Source organism: Sarcophilus harrisii, chromosome 2 (genome assembly GCF_902635505.1).
Source record: "Sarcophilus harrisii chromosome 2, mSarHar1.11, whole genome shotgun sequence".
In the NCBI taxonomy this organism is placed as follows: Eukaryota; Metazoa; Chordata; class Mammalia; order Dasyuromorphia; family Dasyuridae; genus Sarcophilus; species Sarcophilus harrisii.
In genome coordinates, this window is record NC_045427.1 from 116,959,840 (window position 1) to 116,987,832 (window position 27,993).

Below are 27,993 nucleotides of genomic sequence, written 5' to 3' on the forward strand. Positions count from 1 at the left end.
AGAAGCCATCTGGCTATCATCAGATATAACTAATTCCACTAACAGTATCCTCTTTGTATAGGGTGATTGTGAGGATGGAACTCTTTTGTCTCTCCCTCAAACCTCTTTAAACAGCCTTTGAGTTACTGATTAGCATATCTTTAGACAAGTTTGGGACTTGATCTTCAGATACATTCTATCTGGCTCTTTAAAGTCCCTGACACTTTCTTTCTCTTTGACCCTCCCTTTGAATTCCCACCAGCCTTTACCTCTCTGGTCTCCTTGAGAAACCTCAAGGCTATATTTCCCCTATAAAGAATCTGTTTATGATGAAGATCTTTGCTAAGTTCTTTTCTGGACTAAGCTCATAATGAGGTACTCTGTTTCTCTCCTTCATAATACCTTCCCTTTAATAGCATTTTTCTCTTTACTCTAGCTAACTTTGTTTAGTCTAACTGATGAGAGCAAAACCAGACAGCCCTGTAAAGTTATGTAAAATCACCAACAAAAAAGTTATACAAATTCAAATGGTCTTATACCCTCTGGAACCAGGAAGATGAACCTCCAGAAAATGACTCTTTTCATATACAAACTTAAATGGTCTCACACCCTCTGGAACCAGGAAGATGAATATCCAGAGAATCTCTTTTCAAATACAAACTCAAGTGGTCTTGCCTATTCTTAGATTTTTGTATAAAGTAGGCCTTCAGAAAATGTCTCTTTGCAAAAAATCCCTTCTCTCTTGAGAATGATATTGCCTGCCAAGAATGCTCTTATCTTGGTGTCTCTCTAACAATAAAAGCCTTTTTATCACAACCTTTGAGTAAGTGAATTTCCTTCTCTATGAGCATGTGCCTTGGAGAACAAGGAATCATTCACCTCATCCTGCCACACCTCTCTTTCGCAACCCTGCCCTCATCATAACTATATGCTCTCAACTATATGCTCTCAAACTATTTCATATTTGTCACTCTTGGCGCCTATTTTACCATCTAGTTTTGTCTGTAAACTCTTCTTTTAAATCTTTCTTTTGGTAAAGAGTATGTTCATTGTGAATTTGTCAAGTGTTTATTTCGAATTAGATATTGCTATTCTGACATCACCAAATAATCTTCTGTTTCCATGTGTTTGCACAGGGTGTGTGTGCTCAACCCATGCTTGAACTTTCCCACTAATAGAACATTCTAAGGCTTTGTTGAACTGCCAACTTCTTCCTGATCCCTTCCAATTCTTAGTTTTCCCCACTCAATTGCTATGCATTTATTTTTCATTTTTCTCATTTGTTTACTTGTTTCTTCCCAAGAGAGCATAAACTCCTTGAGCACAAGGACTATTTTATTTGTACTATTGTATTCTAAGTGACTAGCCCTGTACATGGCTCAAAATTATTACTTAATAAATACTTGTTGGATTGAATAGGATGGCTATTGGATTTAGGAAAGCTTTGAAGTTCCAGGGAATCAAGATAAAGTGATTTAATTCTATTATCTGGGTGGGACTAGTTGAATCCAGGACCACTCTTACTTAGCCCAAGCTGAAATGGAGATTTCTATCCAACTCTATTGAGTTGGAGATTAGTCCAGGGACACTCATTCAATTAGAAGATTCTCTATTCTGATTTCAGCTCAAACTGCTCCCAGCCCCTACCAAGAGCTGCCCATAAAATAAGCTTCCTTCAGCTCAATCCCTTGCAGAGGACCTAATCATGCCAAGGAAACTCTCTCTCCCCTTAGCATAGCTTCGACCCTTTGCCCACTGAAAAGACATTCTCTTTTCAGCATTACTCCCTCTTTATCTCTCTCACCTATTTCCCTAACAGGACCCTATTCACCTCTCTGTTGGGATTTCTCTGCTAGATCTTTACTTCTCTGTTGGGACCCTAAGTTTCCTAAAATTAATTATCAGAGAATCCAAGTCTTCTCCTGTGCTGTGTGGTACTTTAATAATTCAAAATTTATATGATTCCATCCTTATGGTTATCCCTTCTATCTTCATGAATTGCTGTGACCAAATTCCTCACCTGAATCACAAAATCATAGATTTAGAACCAGAAAGGACCCCAGAGGCAATTTTAGTACAAATCCCCCCCCCCCCCCCCCCCCCCCCCATATACATAGTTTTACATCTGAGATGATAGGGCCAGAGAAATTGATTTGTCCAAGGACACATAGTAATTAGAAAGAATAGGATTCAAACATGTATTCTCTGACTCAAATCCCTTATGCCTTCCAATGAAGTGGCCAACCTTTTGTTGTTGAGACTATAGCTAACACTGATGAGGTCCTGGGTAACAAGGTGGCATTGGCAGAGAAAGCCTGAAATCCTGATAAGATTACTCCTTGAGTCAAGCATGGAAGGGCACTGATGGGGATCAGCTGAACCTTACAGTTCCCTTTCTCCACTTCCCACCTCCCAAACCCTGGGGGTGGGAAGTCTTGGTAACCCCCCTTACAGTATCCAATCAGAAAGCCAAGTTATGTCAAACCTCCAAGGTTAAATTTCTCCTATAAATCTGTCAGATGAATTTCAGATATAAATTCCTAGAAGTAAGTCAGTAAGGTAGATAGAGGGAGATCAGTGGTGGAGGCAATGGGGTTAGAACATCCAAAGAATTAAGAGAACTGGATAAGGCTACAAGGGACAAAATCCAGGATAAGAAGAGATAAGGACCTATTTATAACCTGTTATGAGGAATGGATGTTGTAGCTAGTGGAAAGAGCACTGGATTTGGAACAGGAGGGCTTGTGTTTGAATCCTTGTTCTATCACTCTTTTTGGCAGTCAAGAACATCTATGTGAATTATGCTGCCTTAAGAGTGATGTAGTTTCCAAGAATAAGGAGATGATCCAATCGATCAGGACTTCTGAACATTTTTTTCAGTCATGTAGTCTTTACTGCTGTGGTGAAGTCTATGGACCCCTTTTCAAAATTACATGTATTATGTACATTCATAACTGAAGATGCTAAACTTTGATTAGTGAAAATAAAGATGTAATTTCTTTCCCCATGCAACTTCATGAACTGCCCTGAACTCTCTGGGTACATGGACCTCAGGTTAAGACCCCCTGCCACCATATTTTGCACTGGTCAGAGCATATTTAGAGTATTATGATCAATTCTAGATGTCACAATTTAGTAGGAGGCTAACTAGCAAGGTGAAAAACCTTCAGCTCATATCATGAAAATTGACTCAATGAATGGATAAAGAGGGGTGTTAATTTAAGCTAGAGTGTTTTTCAAGTATTTTTAGGACTATCAGATGGAAGGAGACAAATTGTTCTCTTTAATCCTAGAAGGTGTTATCAGGAGAAAATGTGGTAAAGAAGTAAATTTAGGCTTGAGAAAAGAAAATTTCCTAACAATGACTGATGACCAAAAAAGGAATTCTCTGCCCCATTACAGAGTAGTTTAGCTTTAACTAACAGGATCTTTAAACAAGGGCTGGATGATTACTTTCTGGATAAGTTCTTGTGGAGATTCCTTTTTGAGTCTGGGATGGACTAGATGACCACTGAGGTCCCTTACAATTCTGCATGGTTTTGTGACTAAATGGAACCTTGGATAAGACATCTATTACCTTTAGGATTCAGTTTCCTTTTATATAAAACAACACCTTTGTGTTCTCTGAGGTTCCTCCTGGCACTAAAGCCTATTATTCTTGACATTAGGAGGACTGAAAGTGGGGCATATGAACTGCTTTGCCAAAATCATTGTTTAAGGATTGGGTGTTGTAAGATCCAGGGCTGAGAGGAAGCCAATGTTTTTATTTCCTTCCCCCCATTTTCTCATCTTTCTTCCCATGGCATCTCTTTCATTTCACCTCATTCCTTCTTGCCTGTACTTCTGTGTACATGTTGTTTCCTTGGATGGATACCTGTTTCTCTTCTTTGTGTGTCTAGAACTCATCTAACTTTTAAGATCCAGCCCAAATATGTTTTTCAGGAAGACGTCCTCACTGTTCCAAACTATAGTTCTTTCTATTGTCTTTGATGTCTTTGTCCACTTGGATATATTTTATTGTACTCTCTCTGGGAAGAGGTAAACAGCTTGATGAATACAAGTAGCAGTTAGTGGGTGCTTTGTTTTGAGCACTGGTCTCACTGTGTTTGCCACAATGCCCATTGAAAGAAGAGGCCTATCAAGGAGGAGGCTGAGAACATTATGTTTAATATGATAATATCCATTCATGAGAGAAGAGCACACAAAGTAGTAGTGATCCATAGGCAGGGATACATCCCCTTGGATGAGACACTCAAACACAAGCAAAGTGAGAGGGCTCAGACAGTGAATCCAAAACATTCTCTTGGAAATAGCAGGACAACATTGGTGCTTGGAGATGCAAACCCCCAAACTGTACAAAACCAACCCATAAATATATAGTCATATTATGTATATATAAAATTGCAAAGTAAAAGCCCAAGAGACCAACCATTAATCTGCATGTCATCGCTGTTCCAAAAGTGTTGACATGCTGAAGAAAGGCAGGATGGTTTACCAGCGGTAATGCGGAGATACAGGGTGCAAGCGTCTCAGTAGCTGAAGTCGTATGTATGTATATGGAACCCCTACTTTAAACTTCACAATAGTAGCAAAAGGCCAAGCTTAGAGAATATATGTACAAGTGGAGACATTAAATAGCACTTTGAAGCCACGATTGTCAGACACAGACATTTCACTGGAACAGCCCAATAACTATACAGAACACTGTACCCTAGACTTACTTAACCACTGCACAGGCAATCCCTGGCTTCTGTCCATTTCATTTTTCCTTTCCTTTCTGGTGAGAGGCCAAAAACCAAATCTGAGCAGTTACCAGGGAGGGATAGAGCAACCCGCAAGGAGCATTCTTTGGGTGGGATTGGAGACCTGGATTGAGCATGAGGTGTAGAGTTGGAAGGACCCTGGGAATCTGTTTCATCTGCTGAGAGTCCTTGTAAAGATGTTGCCTCTTATTCCCATGGCCCTCTTGAGCACTAATCCACTTGCTGCAATCCATCAGTTTCACTTTAACAGAGAACCCATCTCAAAGCTATCTATACAAGGTAGTTCCCTCTGAGGAGCTGGGAGTTTGGGATTTTAATGTAAATTTACACTTTCTCTTTCTCTTCCTAGCAGTTCAACCTGTTTCTAGATCTGGAGAGAAATTTAAGGGCTTTGCCAAATGAAAACTACTAACCTTTGTTAATTGCTCTCAAGATAAGGACTATGGAGGGGAGAATTGTCATATAATGGGGCAATAAGAAAATGCTTATGCTCTTCCCTCCCTTTAGCTGAAATGCTATTTCCATTTACCTCAGTGCTCACTCTGATTCCATCATTATCATCTAAGGGGCAGTGTACTAGGGTGGAAAAATCCCTGGCTCTGGAGTTCAAGGAATTTGGTAGAAATCCCAGAAATCTGCTTATTCATGTTAGCTCAGACAAATCTCTTCCTTGTTATGACACCCAGTTTCCTTATCTGTAAAATGAGAGTTTTTGAAGGTAATCTTAGAGGTTCTTTCTAGTTTTAATAGCCAATCATTACAATTTTTCTAATATTTATCAAGGCTGACCATCAAATAGAAAATGTAAGATTTTTGGTCTTTAAAGCCCCTGTGGTAGTCATTAATTAGCCCACTTTGGGATTCTACAGGCCAAGGACAGAAGAGTCTTAAACTTGCTTTCATCCCAGGGATTTGTCTGGCTAGTTTCCCTCCATTATGCTATTATAGTTTAATTTAATTTTTTTTTCCCTTTTTTTGGGGTTTTTTTTTTTTTGTTTGTTTGTTTTTAAATCTTCCTGAAATTACTGAGTCTGAATCATAACTATCGAGCTGGAAGGGACCCCAGAGGCCATTTAGTCCAACCCTTTCATTTTCTAACTAGGGAAACTGAGGTCCAAGGAATTCAATGACTTGCCAAGGTCTATATATGAGCTATTTTCGCTTCGCCTTCCCTTTGGTAAATACATTTCAAGCTTGGGGAATGCCAGTTATTCAAACAGAAGCTTAAAAATGATCAGTGTTCCAAGTGCTGTATTTTGCATTTCTAATCTTTTATGTGTATGACATTTTCTCATTACAATTCATAAAAACAATGGGATCGTATTACATGAACATTTCTTATTACATGGATTTAAAGAGCTAAACCATATACCTGAAAGCATAGCAACTCCATACTGGAAAAGCTTAGTCATTTCTGCGCCATTCAGTTTAACTCAACAAGTATTTATTGAGGATCTACTATGTGATGAGAGGCAGCATGGTGTAATGATTAGGGAACCCAGCCTAAGAACTAGGAAGGCATGGTTCAAGTCCACAAAAAATTGTGTCCTATATTTTTGGCACATACTGGCCATGTTATCCAGGGCAATGGACTTAACCTTTTAATGCTTTAAGAATAAAAGTTGGGAAGAAGGTGCTGACTTATATTAGTAAAGGGAATTTCTTCTCTGTGAATCCCCTGTATTAATGAAAGCTCAGGTCTACTCCATATATGAGGTAAATGCTATTCCTGTCTCCAAAATGATCTTTACAAACTATTATTTTCAAAGCATACAGCTTGCTCCAAATCAGATGCCCCATTAGGCTTCTTTATGAATGGTAAAATTGTGAGATGCTTTTTGCCCTTCACGTGCCCTTCCCCTTACCCTTTACCCTCTTAGTGAGAAGTGAGAGATTTGGAGCAAAGCTTTCAGGGAATATGGCTTTTAAAAGAAAACTTTAAAAAAAAATCCTTTCTTCCCCTTCCCCCTCCCCCTATCCAGGAACGAACAGATACATTTCCTCACTTTTATTTAAGTGGGCTCTCTTGAAAGGAGAATCCCAGATCTCCAAGATCACTTAGAAGAAAATGCTGACAGTTCCTTTCTACACTGAATAGGAGGAGGGTGGGTTGCCTAAAAATTTCCCCATTGATTGCTGGGTATGTGTCCTCCACATGAGATGACAACAGAGCTGAAGGCAATTCATTTATGCTACAACTCTGCTTTTGTAACCATTTCTTTATACTGGCACAAATAACTGCAATCTAATATATAATTGCTCCGATAATTGCTGGGTTATTTTGGAATAATTACATCATTATTTATGCTTCACATATTGTACAGCACAAGTGTTACTGTGCACAGATGTAAACTTATAAATGAATAACTGGTGAGCAGATATCATATAATTACAGAGCAACTCCATGCTTATTAGTTTTCTATTAAGTCAAGTGTTTCCTTTCAAAATACTCAAAACAGTGGAGAAGAGAGTTACCTCATCAGTTTTCAAATTGTGGTGGTAGAGAATTTAGACATATTATTTACAGGAGTCTAGTTCTATCAATTGTGTGACCCTTCTCTGGGACTCAGTTTCCTCCTCTATAAAAGGTAAAGCTTGGCGGGGGGGAGTAGCTAAAAAATTGTGGTATCTGCATATAATGAAATATGACTGCAGCACTGCTAGTTAAAGGACTTTAAATGGTTACATATGGGTATAATGTATTTGGCTTGGAGCTATAGCAGAAAAGAAGCATATTCAGAAATGACAACCTTAGCATGCAAACTGTATGCTGCATGTGTCCCTAGGCAAGTTTGTAATTAGAATCTTATCTGGAATTTTTGACTTCTCCAAAACTACAAGTGCTTTTTGCTAACTGTCTGAGCTTGGACAAGTCAAAGAATTTCTCTGAACCCCAATTTCCTTATCTGGAAAACAGGAATAATAATACTGCCCTCTTTAGCTCATAAAATTGTGAGTCTAATTAATGTAATTTTAAATCAAAAAGCACTATATAGCTGTCTTATATTTAAAATTATTCTCAAAAAGACAAAATGTCTCTCTCCCTCTTGCACATACACTCATCCATGCACACACATCCACACACACACACACACACCCATTGCACCTGAGCAGACAAACCTTATCGTGGCCTATTCTATTGCTTGGATGGAGGGTCACCTCTGAATTTTAGAAAGATAGAGGAAGCAATTTTGTAATTGGGGGAACTTTTGAGTCAGAAGATCTGGGTTTAAATCTCCACTCTGCCTCTTCCTCTGTGATCATGAGATTAATTAATTACTCTAGACCTCAAATGCTTCATCTTTTATTTGAGAGATTAGGATAGAGAACTTCTAAGATCCCTAAGTTTATCATCCTATTTGATCCTTTTGTTGATGGGGGTACCTGATTTGAACTCAAATATAATCTATGGCAAAACAAATTGTTCACAAAGTTGGGGCTTGTTAAAATCATTTTTTTATTCTTAGTTATCTCCCAAAATGATTTAAATGTATTCATTTGATTCTTTTAGCAGGGGAGGAACATATAAGATGATTTTTTTTTTCAATTGAATTTGAGAGGAGAATGATGAGGTATATGTGAAGAGACAGAAAGCTACAATGTACATATTTTGATTATGATAGCCATAAGACTCCAGAGAGCCTTAAAATTAGATTAGGAAATAGAGCTGGAAGTTGGAGAGGGAAATCAGTGTCTGCCTAACTCACTTCTAGGAAACTGATCACACCTTCTACCAGAGCTAGAGCTATCACTAAATGCTACCTTCAATTAAACTTCTTTTCAAAAATATAGGGACAGGTCAGGGATCATGGATTTAAAGATGAAAAGGACCAGAGAGATCACCTAGTCCAATTCCTGAGGAAACTGAGGCATGGGGACATTGAGTAACATATCCAAGGTCACCTAAGCAGTAAGTAGATAAGCTAGAATTTGAATGTACATCTTCTAATTCCATATTCGGAACTCTATAGACAAAATGACCCCCATTATTGACCAAAGGATAGAATCAAAATAGTAGGGAAGCAGCTTAGAGAAGACATTGCCTTTCCCATTGAAGTCTCCATGGTACAGTGGATAAAACATTAGATCTGGAGTCAAGAGATTTTTGTTCAAATGTTGTCTCTGATTAATATCTATGTGACTGTGGGCAAGCTCCATATTTTCTTTGGGTACCACTGTCTTTTGGTATAAAGTGGTAGTTGAATCAGATGACTCCTTAGTTTCATTCCAGTTCTACATTATGGTGTCTGCTTCTATGCTCAGCCAGATATTCTCTGAAATTAGTCATGATTTCAGCTTGATGTCAGAATGTTTTTTTTTTTTTTCATTTTTTCCTATCTCATTTATGGATGGATTGATAATAACATTTTAAAACTAATCATGGATTCTCCTATGAATTCTTTTCAGTTAGTTCTAATCCCATCTTTATTTAGAATTAAAGGAAAAAAACAACTATCCTGCCTGTCGGTACCTTTTCCATTGGGCAAATTAAAAAGTTATTTGGAAAGATACTTCAAAGATTTTTGCCTTATATCCAAATAGAACAGGAAATCATTGTATTAGCCTTCAACTTTGGTGACATCTTCCTCTGTCTCTTCACTAAAACTAAGTAGCATTGGGTAGAGAAAAGAACTGGATTTGAGGTAGAAAACTTGATTTCAAGTTCTGATTTTGCCACTAAGTAACTCTGTGAACTTGGGTAAGTCACAATGGTTTTGGATCTCAATTTCCTCATCATAGAATGAGAGTGTTGTATTGGACGAGCTCCAAGGTCCCTTCCACTTTGGAAATTCCTTTATTCTAAATGTTTTCCTCAAAGAGCCTAATAGATATGGCTTCTACATGAGAACTTTGCCAGGTCTTTCTTGACTCCTAATTAAACATTCTATCCACTAGAATGTTATATTGCTGATGTTGCTGAAGTTCCAACATGGCCTTATTATAAAGCAATTTCACTCTAATCACATTGTATGGACTTTGGGATTTAAAGCTGATATGTTTACTTACATGTGCCTCTGCTACTATTTTAAAAAGAAATGGAGTTGGCTTAATTTAGTTTGGAGCTGAGAAGGTCTAGATGATTTATGGTTGCTATCCACAAATACTTCAAAAGCTGTCCTTTGTGTGTCCTTAGATTTGTTTTGATTGGCCCCAGACTGCGCAGAGGAACAACAGGAGAGAATATAGAGTATAATGTACATGTAAAGAAGACATTGAATTGATAAATGATTTGAGTTGTCCAAAAGAGGAATGGGGTATTTTGGGGATGTCCTAAGTGCCCCAATAATGCAGATCATCAAAGAAAGCTTAATGATCATTTGTAAGAGACATCATGGAGATGGTTCTGTGCAGGTGTGGTTTAAGACTGGATGATCTCTGAAGTGGTGAGATTCTATGATTATGATTCTCAGGACAGGAATGTTTGCTCTCATCTCTAACTATAGACACACAGATCAAAGGGCATAAATTTGTTTCTTTACTCCATTACCCTTAACATTACTTTCTTTCCTCATGCTAATAAAAATAAATATTAATTTCTAAAGTTAGTACGAAATCTTTTTAAAGGTGGTAATCAACAAAAATGTTTTGAAAAGTATGACCTACTCAATAGATGTTTTTGAATCTGAAAGGACTTGTCCTGAAGAAATAGCATCTGGGAGTCTAGGTTCCTAGTGACATGAAGGGCTTTGATTTTTATATAGTCACTAAAAAAAACCAAAATCTCGTTTTCTTACTCAGGCTCCCCACTCCCAGCAGTGGAATACTAACTTAACCAAGAAGCCCTTGTTGCTCACTTGAACACAACTGCATTTTAGTATCATCATTAGCACCTTTCTTACTAATCCATGTTGAGTTTCAGTTAAAGTTTTTATACTTACTCCATTTCCTATTCTTATTAAACAGAGGAGAGTAACAATCAATAGTGATTCTAAACTAACAAAAGTACTTGGTACTTAAAAAAGTCTTATCAGTTTGGTGTTTTTTTTGTTTAGTACTGAGTCACAATAGAAAAGATTTCTATTAAATATCACTGCCTAGAAGGGAAAATAGTACACCTGTTTTATAGAACTTCAAAGGTAGTGTTGGTGTTAAAATAAACTTTGCAGCTTTTACCAAGTCCTGCAATGGATTAATGGTATAGGCTGTTTTGTTTTGTTTTGTTTTGTTTTTTTAGAAATAGTGGGAAGATTCAACCATTTCCTCAGAAGTGGCCTAAGCTGCCTGGCTTTAAGTGACTTTTGGAGCTTTCCATCTTCGCTGGATTCAGAATAATTTCTCTCAGACCTAATGATAAACCAAGAGAGCCACAAGTAGCTTACAAAATGGAAGGTCATTGATTATAGTCTGATAAACAAGGAAATGATGTTTAACCAGCAGGGTTTAATCTCCAAGGGGAGCATGACAACTAAACATTGATTAGAGAAGATAGCAGCTATGTCTTCGTATAGAACACCAAAGAGATAGTACATCTTACCTCATTTTGTGAAATCCAAAATCAAGCAGATGTCCTAGGCTTCTTCCATTTCTACCCTAGCTAAGAAACAGAAGAGAAGGGTGGGACATCTTCCTCCTGCTCTCTACTTTTGTTAAATGTGGTTTCAACCTCTAGCGTTTTAAGGGGACAAGAAATTATGACCTTTTCATATTAATGAAACCAAAATAGTATTCTTTGGTTATTGAGCAAGTTGATGCTTAGCTTTCAGTTCCACTTGTCTTTCCTGAATTCAGAAATCTTTTTTCTTCCATTCAATTCTACCAACTCTTGTCAGGGTATGTGCTTTTGTTCTCTGTCTGTGTCTGTCTGTCTATCTGTCTGTCTGTCTATCTCTCTCTCTCTCTCTCTCTCTCACACACACACACACACACACACACACACACACACACATACATTATGAAAAGAGATGTTTTTCTTAGAGCTCAGGGTCTAATAGCCAGAGCACTGGACGATGAGCTCTGATGAACAGAAGAGTGAAAATTAGCATTTGCTTTAGGGTGCAGGAAAGTGTGTTTAGGTCCTCAAGCAGAGGTGATAGGAACCCCAAATGAAAAAGGACAAAATAATTTCTGTTAGCTACAGCTATATCATCAGGAAACTAGGTTCCTGAGAGAAAGAGTAGTTTATAAGCTGGGAAAGCCCTCCTCCCCTCACATTTAGCTTGAGAGTGTGAGAGGCTGAGAGCCATTCCTGGCTTCCAGCCTTTGGCTCAGTATTGGTGGGCACCATTCTAACAAAAGGCAGCTTGCAGCTAGGCAGCATTGCCATAGTGAAAAGAACTCTGGACCAGGAGTCCAAAGACCTGGGTTCTAGTCCTGGCTCTGCCACTAACTAATATGTGACTCTAGACAAGTCACTCCCCCCTGATAAGCCTCAGTGTTCTCCTCTGTCAACTGAAAGGATGGTATCAGATGAATTCTTAGGTCTCTTCCAGCTGTCCAAGTCTACATCTTACTCTATCCTTCCGTGGCTCTGTACTTTCAGAGACAGAGATGGGGGAGGGAAGGGGCAGGAAAGAAGGAGAAGCAAGTGGGGAGCCTGAGGGTGGGAAAATCAGGATTCCACTTTCTCCTTCTTTTTGCTTTTCTTCAGAAAGGATGGGGTTCGGAATTTCTTTTTCTTCTTGGATGGGGACTTAGAAGGTGAGCCTTCTGGGGACATGGGACCACTGGTGACTGACTCAGTTTTTTCCTTGGAGGCATCCACATCTGTGTCAGTATTGGTAGTCATCTGACTCATTTCTTTGCTCAGAACTTCTTCTACTGTCTGGTCTTCCTCTTTTCCATTGACCACTACCCCTTCCGGCATGGTCTTTTCAGATTCATTGGCAGCTTTACTTGTTTCAGTCTTCTTAGTACCTTCAAAAAATAAAGAGATATGAACCATGAGATTTCACTTCATTTGCTCCACTATGGTGACCATAACACCTGCTGGGTGATAAGATTCAAGTGCAATTTGGCATCCACCCCTGGTTTCCAAAGCACCCTACAGCCTCACAGGCAGCCTCACAGCCCAGGATGATTATCTCAGAAGTGATATTGAGAAATGGGGAAGGGCATATTCCAGGCCACAATTTCTTGCATTTTTGTAAAAAAAAAAAAAAAAAAAAAAAAAGGGGGGGGGGGGAATGAGGTAGTGATGGTAGACCTGGCCATTATTATTCTGGAGCAAGAGAAAAGGCAAATTGGCTTGCAGGGTGCTTAGGATCAAAGGAGCCACATCTCATGGGCCACTCGCCATGTATCCTATCCAGGTGAGAGAGTCCCTGAGAGAGAAACCACTTTTAATTCTCATTGAAAAATTTATATATACCAGCCTAGAATAGCCAGTAAGGTTGGTACCTATGTCAGTAGGTGGCAGGGGGACCATGAAAGTGATAGTTTTGATCCAAACCAGGACCAGCCCAATCTGTCATTCTCTGCCTAATTCAGGGCCTTTCCCACCAAGAAAAGAGGGAATGGATATAAGTGGAGCTACAGGAAAAGGGAGAGCGCTGCCATGCATGCTCAAAAAAAGCAGCCCAGGAAAGAGATGAAACGATCAGAAGGGACAATTCAGTGGCAAGAGTTTAATCCATTTAATGGATTTTAAAATGTGCAAATTAATTATATTTGTGTGAAAGGTTCTGCCTCTCTAGGGGCTGAAACAACTTTCTAGGAGAAAAGATATATAGCTAGAGAGTAGACAGTGGCAAGTTTGTCTCAAATGGATTTTCTAATTCTTATAAAAAGCATTAGAGAACACAGGTCAGACTGTCTTTAGAACAACAGATAAACATTGATTAAGCACTCAGTGTGAACAGAATGCTGTGCTAGGTGGTAAGGATGAGTATAAAAGTTTAGAGAAAATATGATCCCTGCCCTCATACAGGTTAAATTCTAGTTGAGATATAGACCACAAATAGACTAGTATAACAGACTATAGCCCATGAAAAATACATTAGATAAGTGAAGGAAGAGGGATATGTTCCTTGTTGAAAAGATGAAGGAAAACCTTTCTGTTGGACATGCCATTTCAATTAAGCTTTATTGGATGGGATTGATCCCTTAGGATTGTCAACAGGTTGAGAGGGAAAGGAAAGTTTGCCAGTCATAGGAAACAACATGAGTAAATGTGCACAATGCAGGGAGAAAACATGGCATATTTGAAGAAGAGAGGTGTCCACTTCAGCTAATGCACACAGTCTAGGAAATGAGGAGAATGCCAAGTAAAATAGCAAAGATTAGGGACAGACAAGGTGGGCATCTGCTCAAAGTATAAGGTTAAAGGAGACATCAGAGATCATTCAGTGAAAACCCAAATTTTACAAATAAAGGAAATAAGACTCAGAGAGGTCTTCCCCTTCAACCCCCACCTCCTGTCCCTCCCATGATGAAGTTGCTTTTCTGTTTTAGAAGAGTGCTTTTACACATGCCCTTGATTCATCCCTTCAACTTCAGTAGCAAATGGCCCCCTCTGTCTTCCTGTTTTCTCTAATCTTTAATCTCTATCATTCCTTCCCTGCTGCTAAAAAAAAAAAAAAATCCAAGTATTAAAAAAAAAAAAAACCTTCTATCCTGGTAGATAGCTTTGTTATATTATATTTCTCTTCCTTTTCACAGCTAAACTCCTTGAAAAAGCTAGTTCCAGTTAATCTTATATTTCCTCCTTTTCCATTCATCCTAGATGAGTTAACATTTTTTGTGTGTCATGGACACTTTTGGCAATCTGGAGAAGCCCATGGAATCTTCAGAATAATGTTTTTAAATGAATAACAAAAAATACATAGAATTACAAAGGAAACCAATTACATTTAAGTATAGTTATCAAAATATTTTTTAAAAATTCATGGATCCCAGGCTAAGAACCTCTGCTCTACAGTCTGATTTTTTATCTCATCAATTCAAGTGAAATTGCTCTTTCCAAAGTTGCCATTGATACTCTAATTGCCAAATAGAATGGCTTCTTCCCTATCATTATTTTTTTATTTTTCTGCAACATTTGCCACTGTTGATACTCCTAAATACTATCTCCTCTCTGGGTTGCCATGATTGAAGGCTCTTTTGGTTTTTTTAAACAGAGCTTCCTTTGCTGGATTTTTATGCCAGGTATTTCCCAAGGTTCTGTTTTGACCCTCTTCTCTATATTCCATATATTGGCCATCTCATCTCCCTCCCCATGGGTGTATCTCCTTTCAGATGATTCCCATATCTATTATCCCTCTCTAACTTTTCTTTGTAAGCTGCAGTCCTGTTTTTAAGTGCCTCAAACTGGTTGTCTCATAGGCATCTCAAACTTAAAACTCATCTTTTCCCCAATCTCTTTTGAACTTCCTATGTCTGGAATCTCCCTTTTACCTACCCAGTTGCAACTTTGATGTCATCCTCAACTAGCTCTCTACTTATCCACTTGGGTGACAAATCTTGTAATTTCCTTTTCCACCTCAGTTCTTGAATATATCCTTTTCTTTATGAACACAACTACAGCTCTAATTGGGTTTTCATCCTCTCTTGCCTGGATGATTGCAGTAACTTTCTAATTGGCCTCCTGGCTTCAGGTCTCTCCTCCCTCTAATCTTTTCTTCCCTCACCTTCTAAAGTAGTTTTCCTAAAGTATGTCTAGATATCTCCCACCCACCCACTTACTCAATAAACCCTATGTCTCTCTTACTTCCAATAATCAAAATTATAGTCCTTTGTTAAAGCTCTTCACACCCCTCTTACTTTTCCAATCTTATAATTTACTCCCTTCAACACATACTATGAACCAGTCAGACTGGCTTTCTTGCTGTTTCTTGCACAGGACGCTCAACCTCCCGTCTTTGTCGGCTTCTTTTGTTGTTGTCCTTCATTCTTGAAGAGTACCATAACATGAGGGAAGTGATGCTATATCATGGGGACAGTCAGTTAGAATGGCCAGAGTCTGGAGACAGTTTTATTTGAATAGCTAGGATGCTAGTGTAATTGTATCACTGAGTGTATGTAGGGCAAGGAGGAATAAAGTGTAAGAAGACTAGAAAGATAGGAGAGGGGCAAATTGTGAGCCAAAGAGAGGATTTTACATTTAGAGATTATAGGGGAGCCAATGATTTTTATAGAGTAGGGGAATGGGATGGTCAAATCTGCACTTTAGGAAGATTACTATGACAGCTGAATGAGGAGAGATTTGGGACAGTGATGCACCCACAGGTAATTGAGATAATCTAGGTATGAGGTGATAAAGGCTGTACCAGGAAGTTAGCAGTGTCATAGCAGAGATGGGGGCTAATATGAGAAATGTTACAAAGGTTAAATCGACAGGTCCTGGGAACAGATTAGATATGGCGGTGAGAGTGAGAAGTTAAGAATGATACCTAGGTTGTGAGCTTCAATGAAACATGGTAGTATCCTCAACAGTAATTGGGAAGCTTTCAAGAAACTATTTTAATGACCTAGAAAAAATACAAAATTCATCTGGAAGAACAAAAAGTCAAAAATTTCAAGGGAACTAATGAAAAAAAAAATCAAATGAAGGTAGCCTAGCTGTACGAGATCTAAAACTATATTACAAAGCCGCAGTCACCAAAACCATTTGGTATTGGCTAAGAAATAGACTAGTTGATCGGTGGAATAGCTTAGGTTCACAGGACAAAATAGTCAATAATTATAGCAATCTAGTGTTTTTCAAACCCAAAGACCTCAGCTTTTGGGATAAGAACTCAGTATTTGACAAAAACTGCTGGGAAAATTGGAAACTAGTATGGCAGAAACTAGGCATTGACCCACACTTAATACCGTATACTAAGATAAGGTCAAAATGGGTTTGTGATCTAGGCATAAAGAATGATATTATAAACAAATTAGAAGAACATAGTTTACCTCTCAGTCCTGTGGAAGAGGAAGGAATTTGCGACCAAAGAAGAACTAGAGATCATTATTGATCACAAAATAGATAATTTTGATTAAGTTAAAAAGGTTTTGTACAAACAAAACTAATGCAGACAAGATTAGAAGGGAAGCAATAAACTAGGAAAATATTTTTACATTCAAAGGTTCTGATAAAAGCTTCATTTCCAAATTATTTAGAGAACTGACTCAAATTTATAAGCAATTAAGCCATTATCCAATTGATAAATGTCAAAGGATATGAATAGACAATTTTCAGATGAAGAAAAATTGAAACTGTTTCTAGTCATAAGAAAAGGTGTTCCAAATCACTATTGATCAGAGAAATGCAGATTAAGACATGAGATACCACTACACACCTGTCAGATTAGCTAAGATGACAGGAAAAAGAATGACGAATGTTGGAAGGGATGTGGGGAACCTGGGAAACTGATACATTGTTGGTGAAATTGTGACCGAATCCAACCATTCTGAAGAGCAATTTGGAACTATGCTCAAAGAGCTATCAAACTGTGTTCTTTCGATTTGGCATTTCCCCTGCTGGGTCTGTATCCCAAATATAAAGGAGGGAAAGGGACCCACATGTTCAAAAAATGTTTGTGGCAGCCCTTTTTGTAGTGGCAAGAAACTGGAAACTGAGTGGATGCCCATCAATTGGAGAATGGCTGAATAAGTTATGGTACATGAATCTTATGGGATGTTATTGTTCTGTAAGAAATGACCAGCAGCATGATTTCAGAGAGACCTGGAGAGACTTACATGAACTGATGCTGAGTGAAATGAACAGAACTAGGAGATCATTATATACTGCAACAAGAAGACTATACAATGATCAAATCTGGTGGACTTGGCTCTCTTCAACAATGAGATGATACTAACTAGTTCCAATTGTTCAGTGATGAAGAGAACCATCTGCATCCAGAGAGAGGACTATGGGAACTGAGTGTGGACTACAACATAGCATTTTCACTCTTTCTGTTATTGTTTGCTTGCATTTCTGTTTTACTTCTCAGGTTTTTTTCTTTCTAGTTGCAATTTTTCTTGTGCAGCAAGATAACTATATAAATATGTATACATAAATTGGATTTAACATATATTTTAACATATTTAACATGTATGGGACAACCTGCCATGGGGGGGGCGGGGAATTAGGGGAAAAGTTGGAGCAGAAGGTTTTTCAAGGGTCAATGTTGAAATATACCCATGCATGTTTTGTAAATAAAAAGCTACAATAATAATAAAAAAATAAAAATATATAAATATAAAAAATAATAATAATGGGAAGTTTCAAAGTGGGAAAGAGTTTAGGGCAAAAGATAATGTGTTCAGTTTTATACATGCTAAGTTAAAGAACAGAAATACTCTGTTATGGTTTGGAGCTCACCGTGCCTAAAGCTCTCTAATGACAATCCTGTTCTGATTTGGAGGTTCCAGATTAAGGGAGGAGGAGAGGATAGCTGTCCTTGTTCGGAGGTATTAACTCTCTCTCTCTCTCTTTCTCTCTCTCTCTCTCTCTCTCTCTCTCTCTCTCTCTCTCTCTGTGTGTGTATATATATATATATATATATATATACATATATATTTAATATCAATATTAATTTGTTGTCTATATTTCCTTTTACTCTAATGTAGTTTCCTTGTTTATCTTTTATATTTTTTCAATATTTTGAAGAGTTAATATTATTCTAGTTTCTATCCTTACCCCCTAATTTTCCTTCTGTGTTCCTTTAGTTGTCTTCAATTAAGCCACCTAGATTTCCTTAAATACTCCAAATTTAAAAAGCCTATTGTTTTCAGCACTGATTGATCTGTGTGATTCTTATACAGAACTCCTTTTAGCCCCAGCAACTGATCCCCCCCAAAAAAACCTAAGTTAGCTTCTAGTAGAAGTGATTAAGGAAAGCACATGTAGCTTTTATGAACAAATGGTTTTTCTGTATGTAACTTTGTCATACTAGAAGCTGTGGTTCTTTTACCAATTTCAACATATCCCTTCATCCTTTGGAATGGAGACGTTTACTGTGGTTAGTACAATTGAGATAGAGTGAAAAGATCACTAGGATCTTAAGCTTGGGTTCTAGTTTTGCCCTGACCATTGACTTAAAATTATAGCATTTTAGATCTGGAAGACCTTAAAGTCTCTCTTTATCAGCTTGATTAAACTTAATAGAAATGAAGTAAGTCTAGTGGCTTATATAATGGAATTCTTACAGTATCCCCATTAGTGACAGAAAGCTCACTGTTTTATGTTTCTTCATTCCATTTTAAAATAGCTCACATTGTCAAAAATGTTTCTTTATGCTGCATCTAAATCTGTCTTTTTTGTAACATATACCCATTGACCCTAGTTCTGCCATATAGAGATTTGCAGAATAACCACAACCTATCTCTATTTTTTTTTCTGATCTTCTAAATGACAGCCTTGTATATATTTGTAGAATGCTATCTTATCTCCCTAAATCTTTTTTCCTTGTTATTTTTATCATTCTTCTTGTGACATAGTTCCAAATCTCTTCATCATCTTTTAGAAAAGTTTTTTTTTTTTTTTTTTTTTTTTGTTTTTTTTTTTTGGTCCCTCTTAAATGTTGTATCTGGAGTTCAGTGCCGTACTACAAATATACTCCAAGTGGTGAAGAGTATAGTGAAACCTTTATCTCTGGATTCTGGAAACCACACTTTTCCTGCTAACACATAAATTTACACTAAAACTTTTTTGGCTGCCAAGTCACAGGGTTGGCTTATATTGAGTTTAAGATCACCTAAAACTACATTATTTTCACATTAACTGCTATTGTCTGATGATGTTTCCTTATTCTATACTTGTGGAAGTAATTTTTAACAACATAAATGAAGAACTTAACATCTATCCTTTTTATATTTTGGTTTTGACATATAATTCTTGGCTATTAAGGTCTTTCTGAAACCTGATTTTGTCATATAATGAATTAGTCATCAATTCCCGGTTTCTTTCATCTTCAGAGTTGATAAGAACACCATCTAAATTTATATCCAAATGATTAATTTTTTAAAAGATTATACAACAAGAAAGTTGCTTTGTTTTTAGCTGTGAGTCAACAAACTGCTCTGATTCTTTTTTTAATTCTATATTTTCCTTTTTATTTATCTTTTTATTAGACTTATCCAAAACAGAGTGATGTTGAGATCTTCTGTCACTATTTTTTGTTTCCTCTTTTATGCCAGTTTTTTTTTTTTTTAATAAATTTAGATGCTAAGCCATTTGGATTATATAAATTTAGTATTGATATTCATTTGTTGTTTATGTTTCCTTTTATCCTAATGTAATTTTTTTTTTTTTACATTGTGAATGTTTGGTTTTGCTTCTTTAAATTCACCTGATGCAGAATAATTTGTTTTTTTTTTTGTTTGTTTCTAGCCCTTCATTTTTTATTCTGCAAATGTCTTTACTTTGGACTTATTTTTTTATCTGTAATATGGGGATCATCTCTGGTTGACAGAGTTGTTATATGATTGAATTAGATATTGTCAAATATATGTCAATATATTTCAAATATATGTCAAAGCAATGTGAAGTAGTAGATAAGAGAAATAGATTTGAAGTCAAAGGGCCTGGATTCAAATACTGTCTCTGCTATTTACTATATTTATTACCTTAGGCAAGTCACTTATGACCTCTGAACTTTGGTTTCTCTATTTATAAAATGGGGTGAGAGGTGGGGGTGAGAGAGGTTTCTTCTGTGAACATGTTTTTGAAAAATTAAAACAACATAAGTAAAAGTTATATATTTGTCTTGCTCTTGCATATTAGACTACGAACAGATAGAGCAATATGTAGTCTCCCTGAAGTAAAAGAGCTTGTGTTCTTTAAGGTTTTTTGTCCTTAGTTTCTTCAAGAATTTATGACAGTATTCTGCAGAAGAATGAGTGGACAACTAGAGATTGCTAGAAGCTGGGCAAATAGAAACACTTCCTTCCATTCTGATCAATCATAAAACAGGCTTGATAAGCCCCAATTCCCAACTTTTTTCATTATTTACTGTGACTCTGGATAATTTTAGTGTCTAAATACTCTAATTCTGAATTTCTTGTTGGCCCACTTTCTCCCTAAATCTTCCCCTATGTACACTGGGCTGAAATAAATGGTTGTTCCATCTGGGGAAAGGATATCCTCCATATTTCTCATATCCTTTCTACTTGTCTAAATTCTATCTTTTCTTTGAGGACCTGCTCAAAATTTTTTTTCTTTCTTGAAATCTTACTTGATCTCCTTACTCTGCCCATGATCACTCCTATTGACTAATGTGGCTTTCTTTTTCTTCATCTGTAAAAGGAAGGAATTGAATTAAATTATCTCTAAAGTACATTTTGGTTTTATCTTCTGTGATCTATAGCTTTTGCTGTTTGTAATCCATTTAGTACTGAGTATGTACTACTTTTAAATTTATATACACATGTACATATATGTACAGGTACACATGTATACAATATACATGGTAATTTATATATACCATATATATAAATGATACATATATATGTAAGTATATGACATATGACACATGTGTATGTGTGTATAGAAGGGGAGAGAGAGAGAGAAAACGAGAACACACACATATACACTTTGGAAGCAGGGGATCTTATTTTAGACTTTCCTACATCCCTGTGAGCTAGTATGATGCCCTAAGAGCTCAATAAACATTTGCTTGAAGACTGGAGAGACATATTCTATGTCATTATCCACTGTGGAGGCTGGAAGAATATTAGAAAAGGGCTGAACAGAGGGCTCCTTTTGTTTTAATAACTTCTATATCAGTAATGAAAATAAAGAATGGAGGAAGTTGGGCAACTCAGAAGTAAAATAGTTAAACTTCCTTTCCTTTCTGGGTTATAGAGCATATGCATATATGAGCATATAGAGCTCATCCTTCCATGCAGAGTTGTTTTCCTAATAATTCATCACAGGAGCTTGAGGCAGGACTCCATATATTAATTTTCCTAAGAACCAGTGTCTCTTGGCCTTGAATTTACCTGTGTACCTAAGGAGAATGATTACCTGATTTAGCTTCAAGTTTCAGAACTTCAAATGCAGATAGACTGGTGCTCACTATTTTCCTTCTTCCCTCTGGGCATTATGCTGCTAGAAGAGGCTATAGAATAATTTTCAGAAGTCTTAATAAACCACAGTGTGATGTCTCTGTTGGCCCAGGAAGTCTATGCAGCAGTGTAGTGTAGACAGGAAAGATTGTAGGATACACAGGGTAGAGAATAGGGAGAGGTGAACCTTCTCCCACCACTATACTCTGTTTCTCTGTTCTTATACGAAGTGACATATAGCCCCTGAGCAACCAGAAACAACCCTTTGGGATGATAGATAACCTGTATGTCTATATTTTAAAGCTTCATTTTTGTTCACTCCAGTCATGGCATCCATCAGGCCCAGTAAACTAAAGTAAGAGGGTTCAGCTACAGGACATGTGGCAATTTTTGGTGGTCAGATATATCATTTAACAGAGTAAGTTGCCATATCCTTAGGGCTTGGTGCAACTAAGGTGCATTGCCAGGGTAGGTTCTCCTGTTGTTAGAGCAAACACTGGTTAGGGACAGAACTTTTTTACTGAATGTATTTGTAGTTTGAACTTTGGGCTCAAAAATAGATCTTTCCTTTCTACATTGATTTTCATTTGTATTTTCTCTAATTGCATAATGAGCCAGCCCAGCTCATGGGGAATAGTCTTCTCTCATTCTTAGTTCTAGTTGTTAGGGGAGAACAGCAGGAAGGCAGTGGGTATTCTCCCTGGCAAGGAACAGGATACAAATGCTCCAATTTGTTGGAAGAGAGGAGTGGACAGATATGGAAAACACGCAAGATGGGACAATCCTTGTAGAAGATGGTGAGAAGCAAGGGGACAGATCTAAGACATGAGGAAGATGAACAAAGAACAAGGACCCATAGCAGGACACAGCCTAGAACATTTAGGAATCCTTGAGAACCATATCTGATCTGATGGTGAGTGGGCCAGCAGGGGAGATCCAAATATGAATCTAACCTGATATTGAACTTTAGCTGTATCAAGCCTAACAGACATTGCCATCTCCCCTGGTGCTGTTGACTTACCAGGACTTCCCATATGTCCTGTAGGTAACCCCTTTTCTTTTATATATGTTGTCTCCTTTTACTGGAAGGTAAGTTCCTTGGGGGTAGGGGCTGTCTCACTGTTTTATTTGTATCCCCAGCACTTATCACGGTGCTTACATATGACAAAGGATGGGAATTGAATTTGTGACTTCATTGGTTAAATGGAACAGGGGACGGAGGCATCAATCTCAACGAATGCAGATGGGCACCTTATGTGAAATTTACTGTCATAAAGTTACCCAGATTACTGAGAGGTTAAGGGAATTGCCCACAATCACACAGTAAGGATCTATAAAGGTGGGACTAGAACTCAGCTCTTCTTGACTTTGAGGTCACTTTTTTATCTAATATACCATGCTGCCGTTAGTGCCACACATAGTAAACACTTTTTTTCTTTTTTCATTCAGTCATCAGTCCTTCACTCTTGGGAACTGTACAAACTATTAAGAGAGCTAGCAGAGTAAAGTCCCATTTCTGATGAGTTCATGCCCTCTGCCCACCAGTTACCACAAATATACCAGGTTTCATGACAAGAAATAGCTTTGCCACAGATGGGCACAGAATCTTGGGCTTTCCATCTCTGCCTTAGTCCTTTGCAATGTTTTGATGAAGATCTGTAGGAACAATGCTATCACAGGCCCTGCTGCCTAAGCTTCCTCCTGAGGAGGTTTGGAAAGGAGAAGGCTAGGAAACAAGTTCCAGTATAGTTGTTATAAGGAGTTAGTGCTCTGAAGACCAGTGTACATCTATAAGGAACACTGCCCTCCCTCCTTATTCCACCCCTACTAAATGGACCAGAGAGTACCAACTAAGCAGCCATCTTGCTTCTTTTCTGAACATCTTCCCCTTAATTTCTGGTTTGCTCAGAGTGATTCACCAGTATTTTCTTGAGCTTAATTGAGAACCATGACAGGCCAGGTCAGCACCAAACCTTATGTAGAAGCTATAATAGCTCCAAGGATTCCTTGGCTTCAACTCAGCATCTTAGAATAGATGTCCTAGAATTGGCCCAAGGTTTCAGGGTATGGGTTATAGGATATCCAAAGAGCAACATTCTCCAAGGTTTTGGCTGTTTCAAAGCAGGGAGAATACAGCAGCCGTTGCCCCTGCCACTGGGACCCCACCCTGGGAAGGGGAGGCCAGTGTTTGTGTCCCTGAAAGAGGCCAGATTCGTGCGGTCGAGCTTAATTTGAGAATGAATCCCCCATCCAGAGTGTTCCCCTTCATCCAGTCACATGAAGGGAGGTAGGGATGGTAGAGAGGGGAGTCCTTTTACTTTCATTGAGTTCAGTAGCTGCAGTTCCTGTTAGTCGCCAAAGAAAGTCTTCCCTCCCCAGCACAAGGGTAGGTACAGTTAGTAAACAGCCTCTCTATACTTACTACATAGACAAGTATTCAGAATCGGAGGTAACTCCTTTGATGAAAGCACAGTTGGGGAGAGAAAGGAAGAGGTTGTGGAGACAAATTGGACAAGACCACAATGAGACACAAGGAGACAACAACAATCACTAAACATCTACTTTCTTGTCTCAGATCAGAAAGACACCTTTTTCTGACTGCTTTTATACTCATACTCAGCTAAGCTTTTGATTTAAAGAGTAAGGGAGTCCTGGGCAGAAATGACTTTTTAATTAAAACATGCCCAGTTCATGATAGATACTTGTAAAATGTTAATAAAATGTGGGAAAAGTGCTGGTCTTGGAGTCAGGGATCCAGGATTCAAGTTCAGCTCTATTTGCTTTTTAAGTGCCTTCCAGGAAGTTATTCAACCACTCTGGGGATCAGTTTTCTTATATGCAAAAATGATAATTTCTGAGGTCTTGCCTAGCTTTAATAGGCTGTGATTTTGTGACTTTTGCACTTAAGAGGTAGGAGCCTTGCAGTGTTGGAGATATTTTCCCTAGGGGAATATGAAGTGCTTACATTTTGAAAGGAGCACAGTAAAAATAATTAAGCCACTTTATGATAGGTTCTTGGCATAGAAATGGATATCAGCATACATATTACTGCATATAATATAAGTAAAACGAATATAAGATAGTAATATATGGCATTTTTAAAATAATCATGTTATTTATCAAGGATCTGTATAATGGAAATAGTACTGGCTTTGGACCTTAAAGGCCTGGGTTCGAATCCTGTTCTTAATGTTTACAACATTTGTGATTTGGGGAGAAGCTATTTGACTTTCTTAGGCAGCATTAATTTCCTCATTTTTAAAATGAGGAGGTTGAACTCTTCCCTTTATGCTCCAAGTATATGACCTTATGATTGTATTATCATGAAACCTCTTTTCCCAGAAGCAGATCACAATCCATCTCTCCCATTCATTGTCTTGGATATTCAATGAAGTTCATGTAAGCTCATTCTGGTCACGTAGGTCCTGAATGTGACTGCAAGTTGGGCATCTCTCCATTGTACCACATTGTATAAAATCAATCATTTTATACAATAATTTATATAATCTTAACTGTCATTTATGCAGTACTTGAGAGTTTACAAAGTGCTTTGTGAATCTGATATCATTTAATTCTCACAATAACACCTTTGGGAAGGAGGTATTGTTGTTGTCTCCGTTTTACAAATAAGGAAACTGAAGCAGGCAAAGGTTAAATGATTTGTCTGGGATCCCATAAAACTAGTAAGTATCTGAGGCCAAAGTTAAACTTTTAGGTTTTCCAAATTTCAGGCCCAATACACTTATCTTCCTGTGCCAATTAAATGCATGCATCACTATGTTATGTGATTGGCAACAAATTTATACTATTATATTACTTATTGTTACAATAAATTGTTGTTACAACAAACCTATAGCTTAAAGCTGCCTTAGGACTTTTGGTACACAATACACAAACATAATCCATGCATGTACACAAATTAATGAGAACACATATATATGTATACATGTACATATAACATGTACATATGTATTCACAAGACTTTTAAATCTGTTATGATGTTTAATGCTCATAAGGACCTTCTATGGTTAAGTAGGACAGGTATTGTTCCCATTTGACAGATGAAGCAGGTGCACAGAAGTGTAAGATGACTTGCCTAATTAAATGTCAGAACTAGAGCCAGAATCTAAATGCCCTGAATTTTATTTCCAGTTGATTTCTTCCATGATTTTCTAGCAAGGATGAAAATAGTCTTATGTTGACTTAGTTAATACTTGAAATTGAGTTATTGTTCAAACATTCCTTTACTTATTATTCTGGAAGGAATTAAAATGGAAAAGGGATTATATTTATATTTCAGGAAGAAATCATTATGGATCAACGATAAGATATTTAAACTGATTTTCTATTTCTATGATCTCTTCCTAAAGATCAGTTTAATAACAATATCATATTTAGGTTGTCCTTAAAGGCTTACTAACTTTGATCACAAAATCTTTTGAAGTTGGTAGAAGTATCTCCATTTTTACACAAAGGAGAATGAGATTCAGAGAAAGAGTAAGAGATCAGCCCATTGGCCCACAACTAGTAGGTGTTGGAGCTAGGATTGAGGATCTTCTGACTTCAAAACCAGCTCTTTCCACTTATATCATGTTCTTTATTTGAAATGTTTTAGTCCTGTGTAGACAGGTAAAGGTTAGACATTCTTACCTGTAAGAACTCATTCCAAACTGCAATGATATGTTAGAGTAAGAAACATCCTTTGGCTATGATTTTTTCTTTTTTGAAAATGCATTCTTAATCTATTAAGATAGTTTGCAAATAATACACATATACGCTTGGCAATCTAAATTTCAGTTCATTTGGGGAAAGGGGAGGGGATGCAGAATATCACTTTTATGTATTCTTTATCCATTCATGTTACATCTGTACTATCTTCCATGCAGGGACTTTCTTTGTTCAATTGAGTGCACTTCCTTCTCTGCCCACCCCCTTTGAGCTTAGCTCACCCTCTGAAGACTTGGATGGGGAAAGGGCAGGACTCTTTGCTTCTGTTTTGGATGGACTCTTCACTGGAGAAGCAAGAGCAGACTTCAAAGGAGAGCTAGGCTCTTCTGCTGTCCTTTCTTTCTCACCTGTGAACAGAGAAACCACCTGTGAACAATGGTCAGAGGCTGGCAGCAAAGATCAAGTACCTAGAGATGACACAAAAAGTGAAGACAAATAGCTCCTCTACCCAGTTACCTCTGTTATACCTGGGCCAACCAGGAGTTTGCTTTTCTTTTAGTTCAGGAGAGGTGATCAGAAAGATCGCTAGCTGGATTCTGTCTCCTGCATCATTATAACCAAGCCAACTGAGTTTTGTTGCTAAAATCTATTGCTATTGATGTTCATTCAGTGAACATTTGTCCAATGCCCACTGAGCTAAGGGTACAAGTGCTGAATGATAAAAGAATATAAGGATTACTGTAGTGGGTCAGACTAGAAGCAATATAGTTTAATGGAACGAGCACTGGATATCTAGAATTAGACTCTGCGTTCAAAACTGGATTCTGCTTCTTGGAACCATAAGATTGAGAGTTGGAAGGCCCTTAGAAATAATTGACTCTAGAGTTCAGTAAGCTATGTACCTCACCTCTCTTCTTGTTTTTTATATAGCACATAAGCTAAAAATGTATTTTTATATATTTAAAATATAAAAATATATAAGAAAACATTCTTAGCTTCCTGGTAGTTTGCTGTATGTACTCCAACTCATTTTATAGAGGAGGAAATTGAAGCATACAGGAGCAAAAAGTGGTTTTCTCAGAACCATACTGGTAACAGTATCACAGGCAACCTGATGTCAACTCCAGTGTTCTTTCTAATACATCAAGTTACTTAGTATGTGTGGGACTTTGGGCAAGTTATCTTCTTTCTCGGGGCCTTATGTTTCTTCTCTGTCAATCAGAGGTTCTATTTGAATTCTAAATCCTATAATCTAACCCAGTCTTCTATCTGTGAAGTGACCTACTTTATGGGTGAATATTGTTACCTTTTAATGTCAAAAGGTTATAGAATCATTGAATTTCAGTGTTGGAAGGGGCATTAGCAAGTCTTTGTTCCATCCCAGACTCCTAAAATAATCTCTCTTACAACATAAGAGAGAATTGACCATCAGACTTTGCTTGAAGACCTCCAATAAGGGGAACACACTTCCTTCTAGTCTTTTCCACTATTGGGTAGCTTGAATTATTAGAAAGATTATCCTTGGGTCAAGCCTAAATTTGTCTTTCTACTATTTGCATCTATTGTTCCTTGTATGGCCAAGTAGAACAATCTATTTACCCCCAAACAAGCCCAAATGTTATCAACTTCCTTTAAGTTGTGGTATGGTTATAGT

The 27,993-nt window shown here is 37.6% G+C and overlaps 1 protein-coding gene across 4 annotated transcripts in view; it reads right to left on the reverse strand.

Annotated features, from left to right (window-relative positions):
- Window positions 1-4,128: 4,128 nt before the first annotated feature.
- The window catches only part of ADD2 (adducin 2), a 171,154-nt gene continuing 147,289 nt past the window's right edge, over window positions 4,129-27,993 (reverse strand). For 2 of the 4 annotated variants that reach the window (XM_003757960.4, XM_031950664.1), the window contains 2 exons: window positions 26,621-26,746; window positions 4,129-12,596 (listed from right to left, as the gene is read on the reverse strand). In XM_003757960.4, the coding sequence (XP_003758008.1) occupies window positions 12,292-12,596; window positions 26,621-26,746 (431 nt within the window). In that variant the 3' untranslated portion in view covers window positions 4,129-12,291. Of the gene's footprint in view, window positions 12,597-24,093; window positions 24,128-26,620; window positions 26,747-27,993 lie in introns of all 4 variants that reach the window. The other 2 variants (XM_031950663.1, XM_031950662.1) reach the window with 2 other exon arrangements.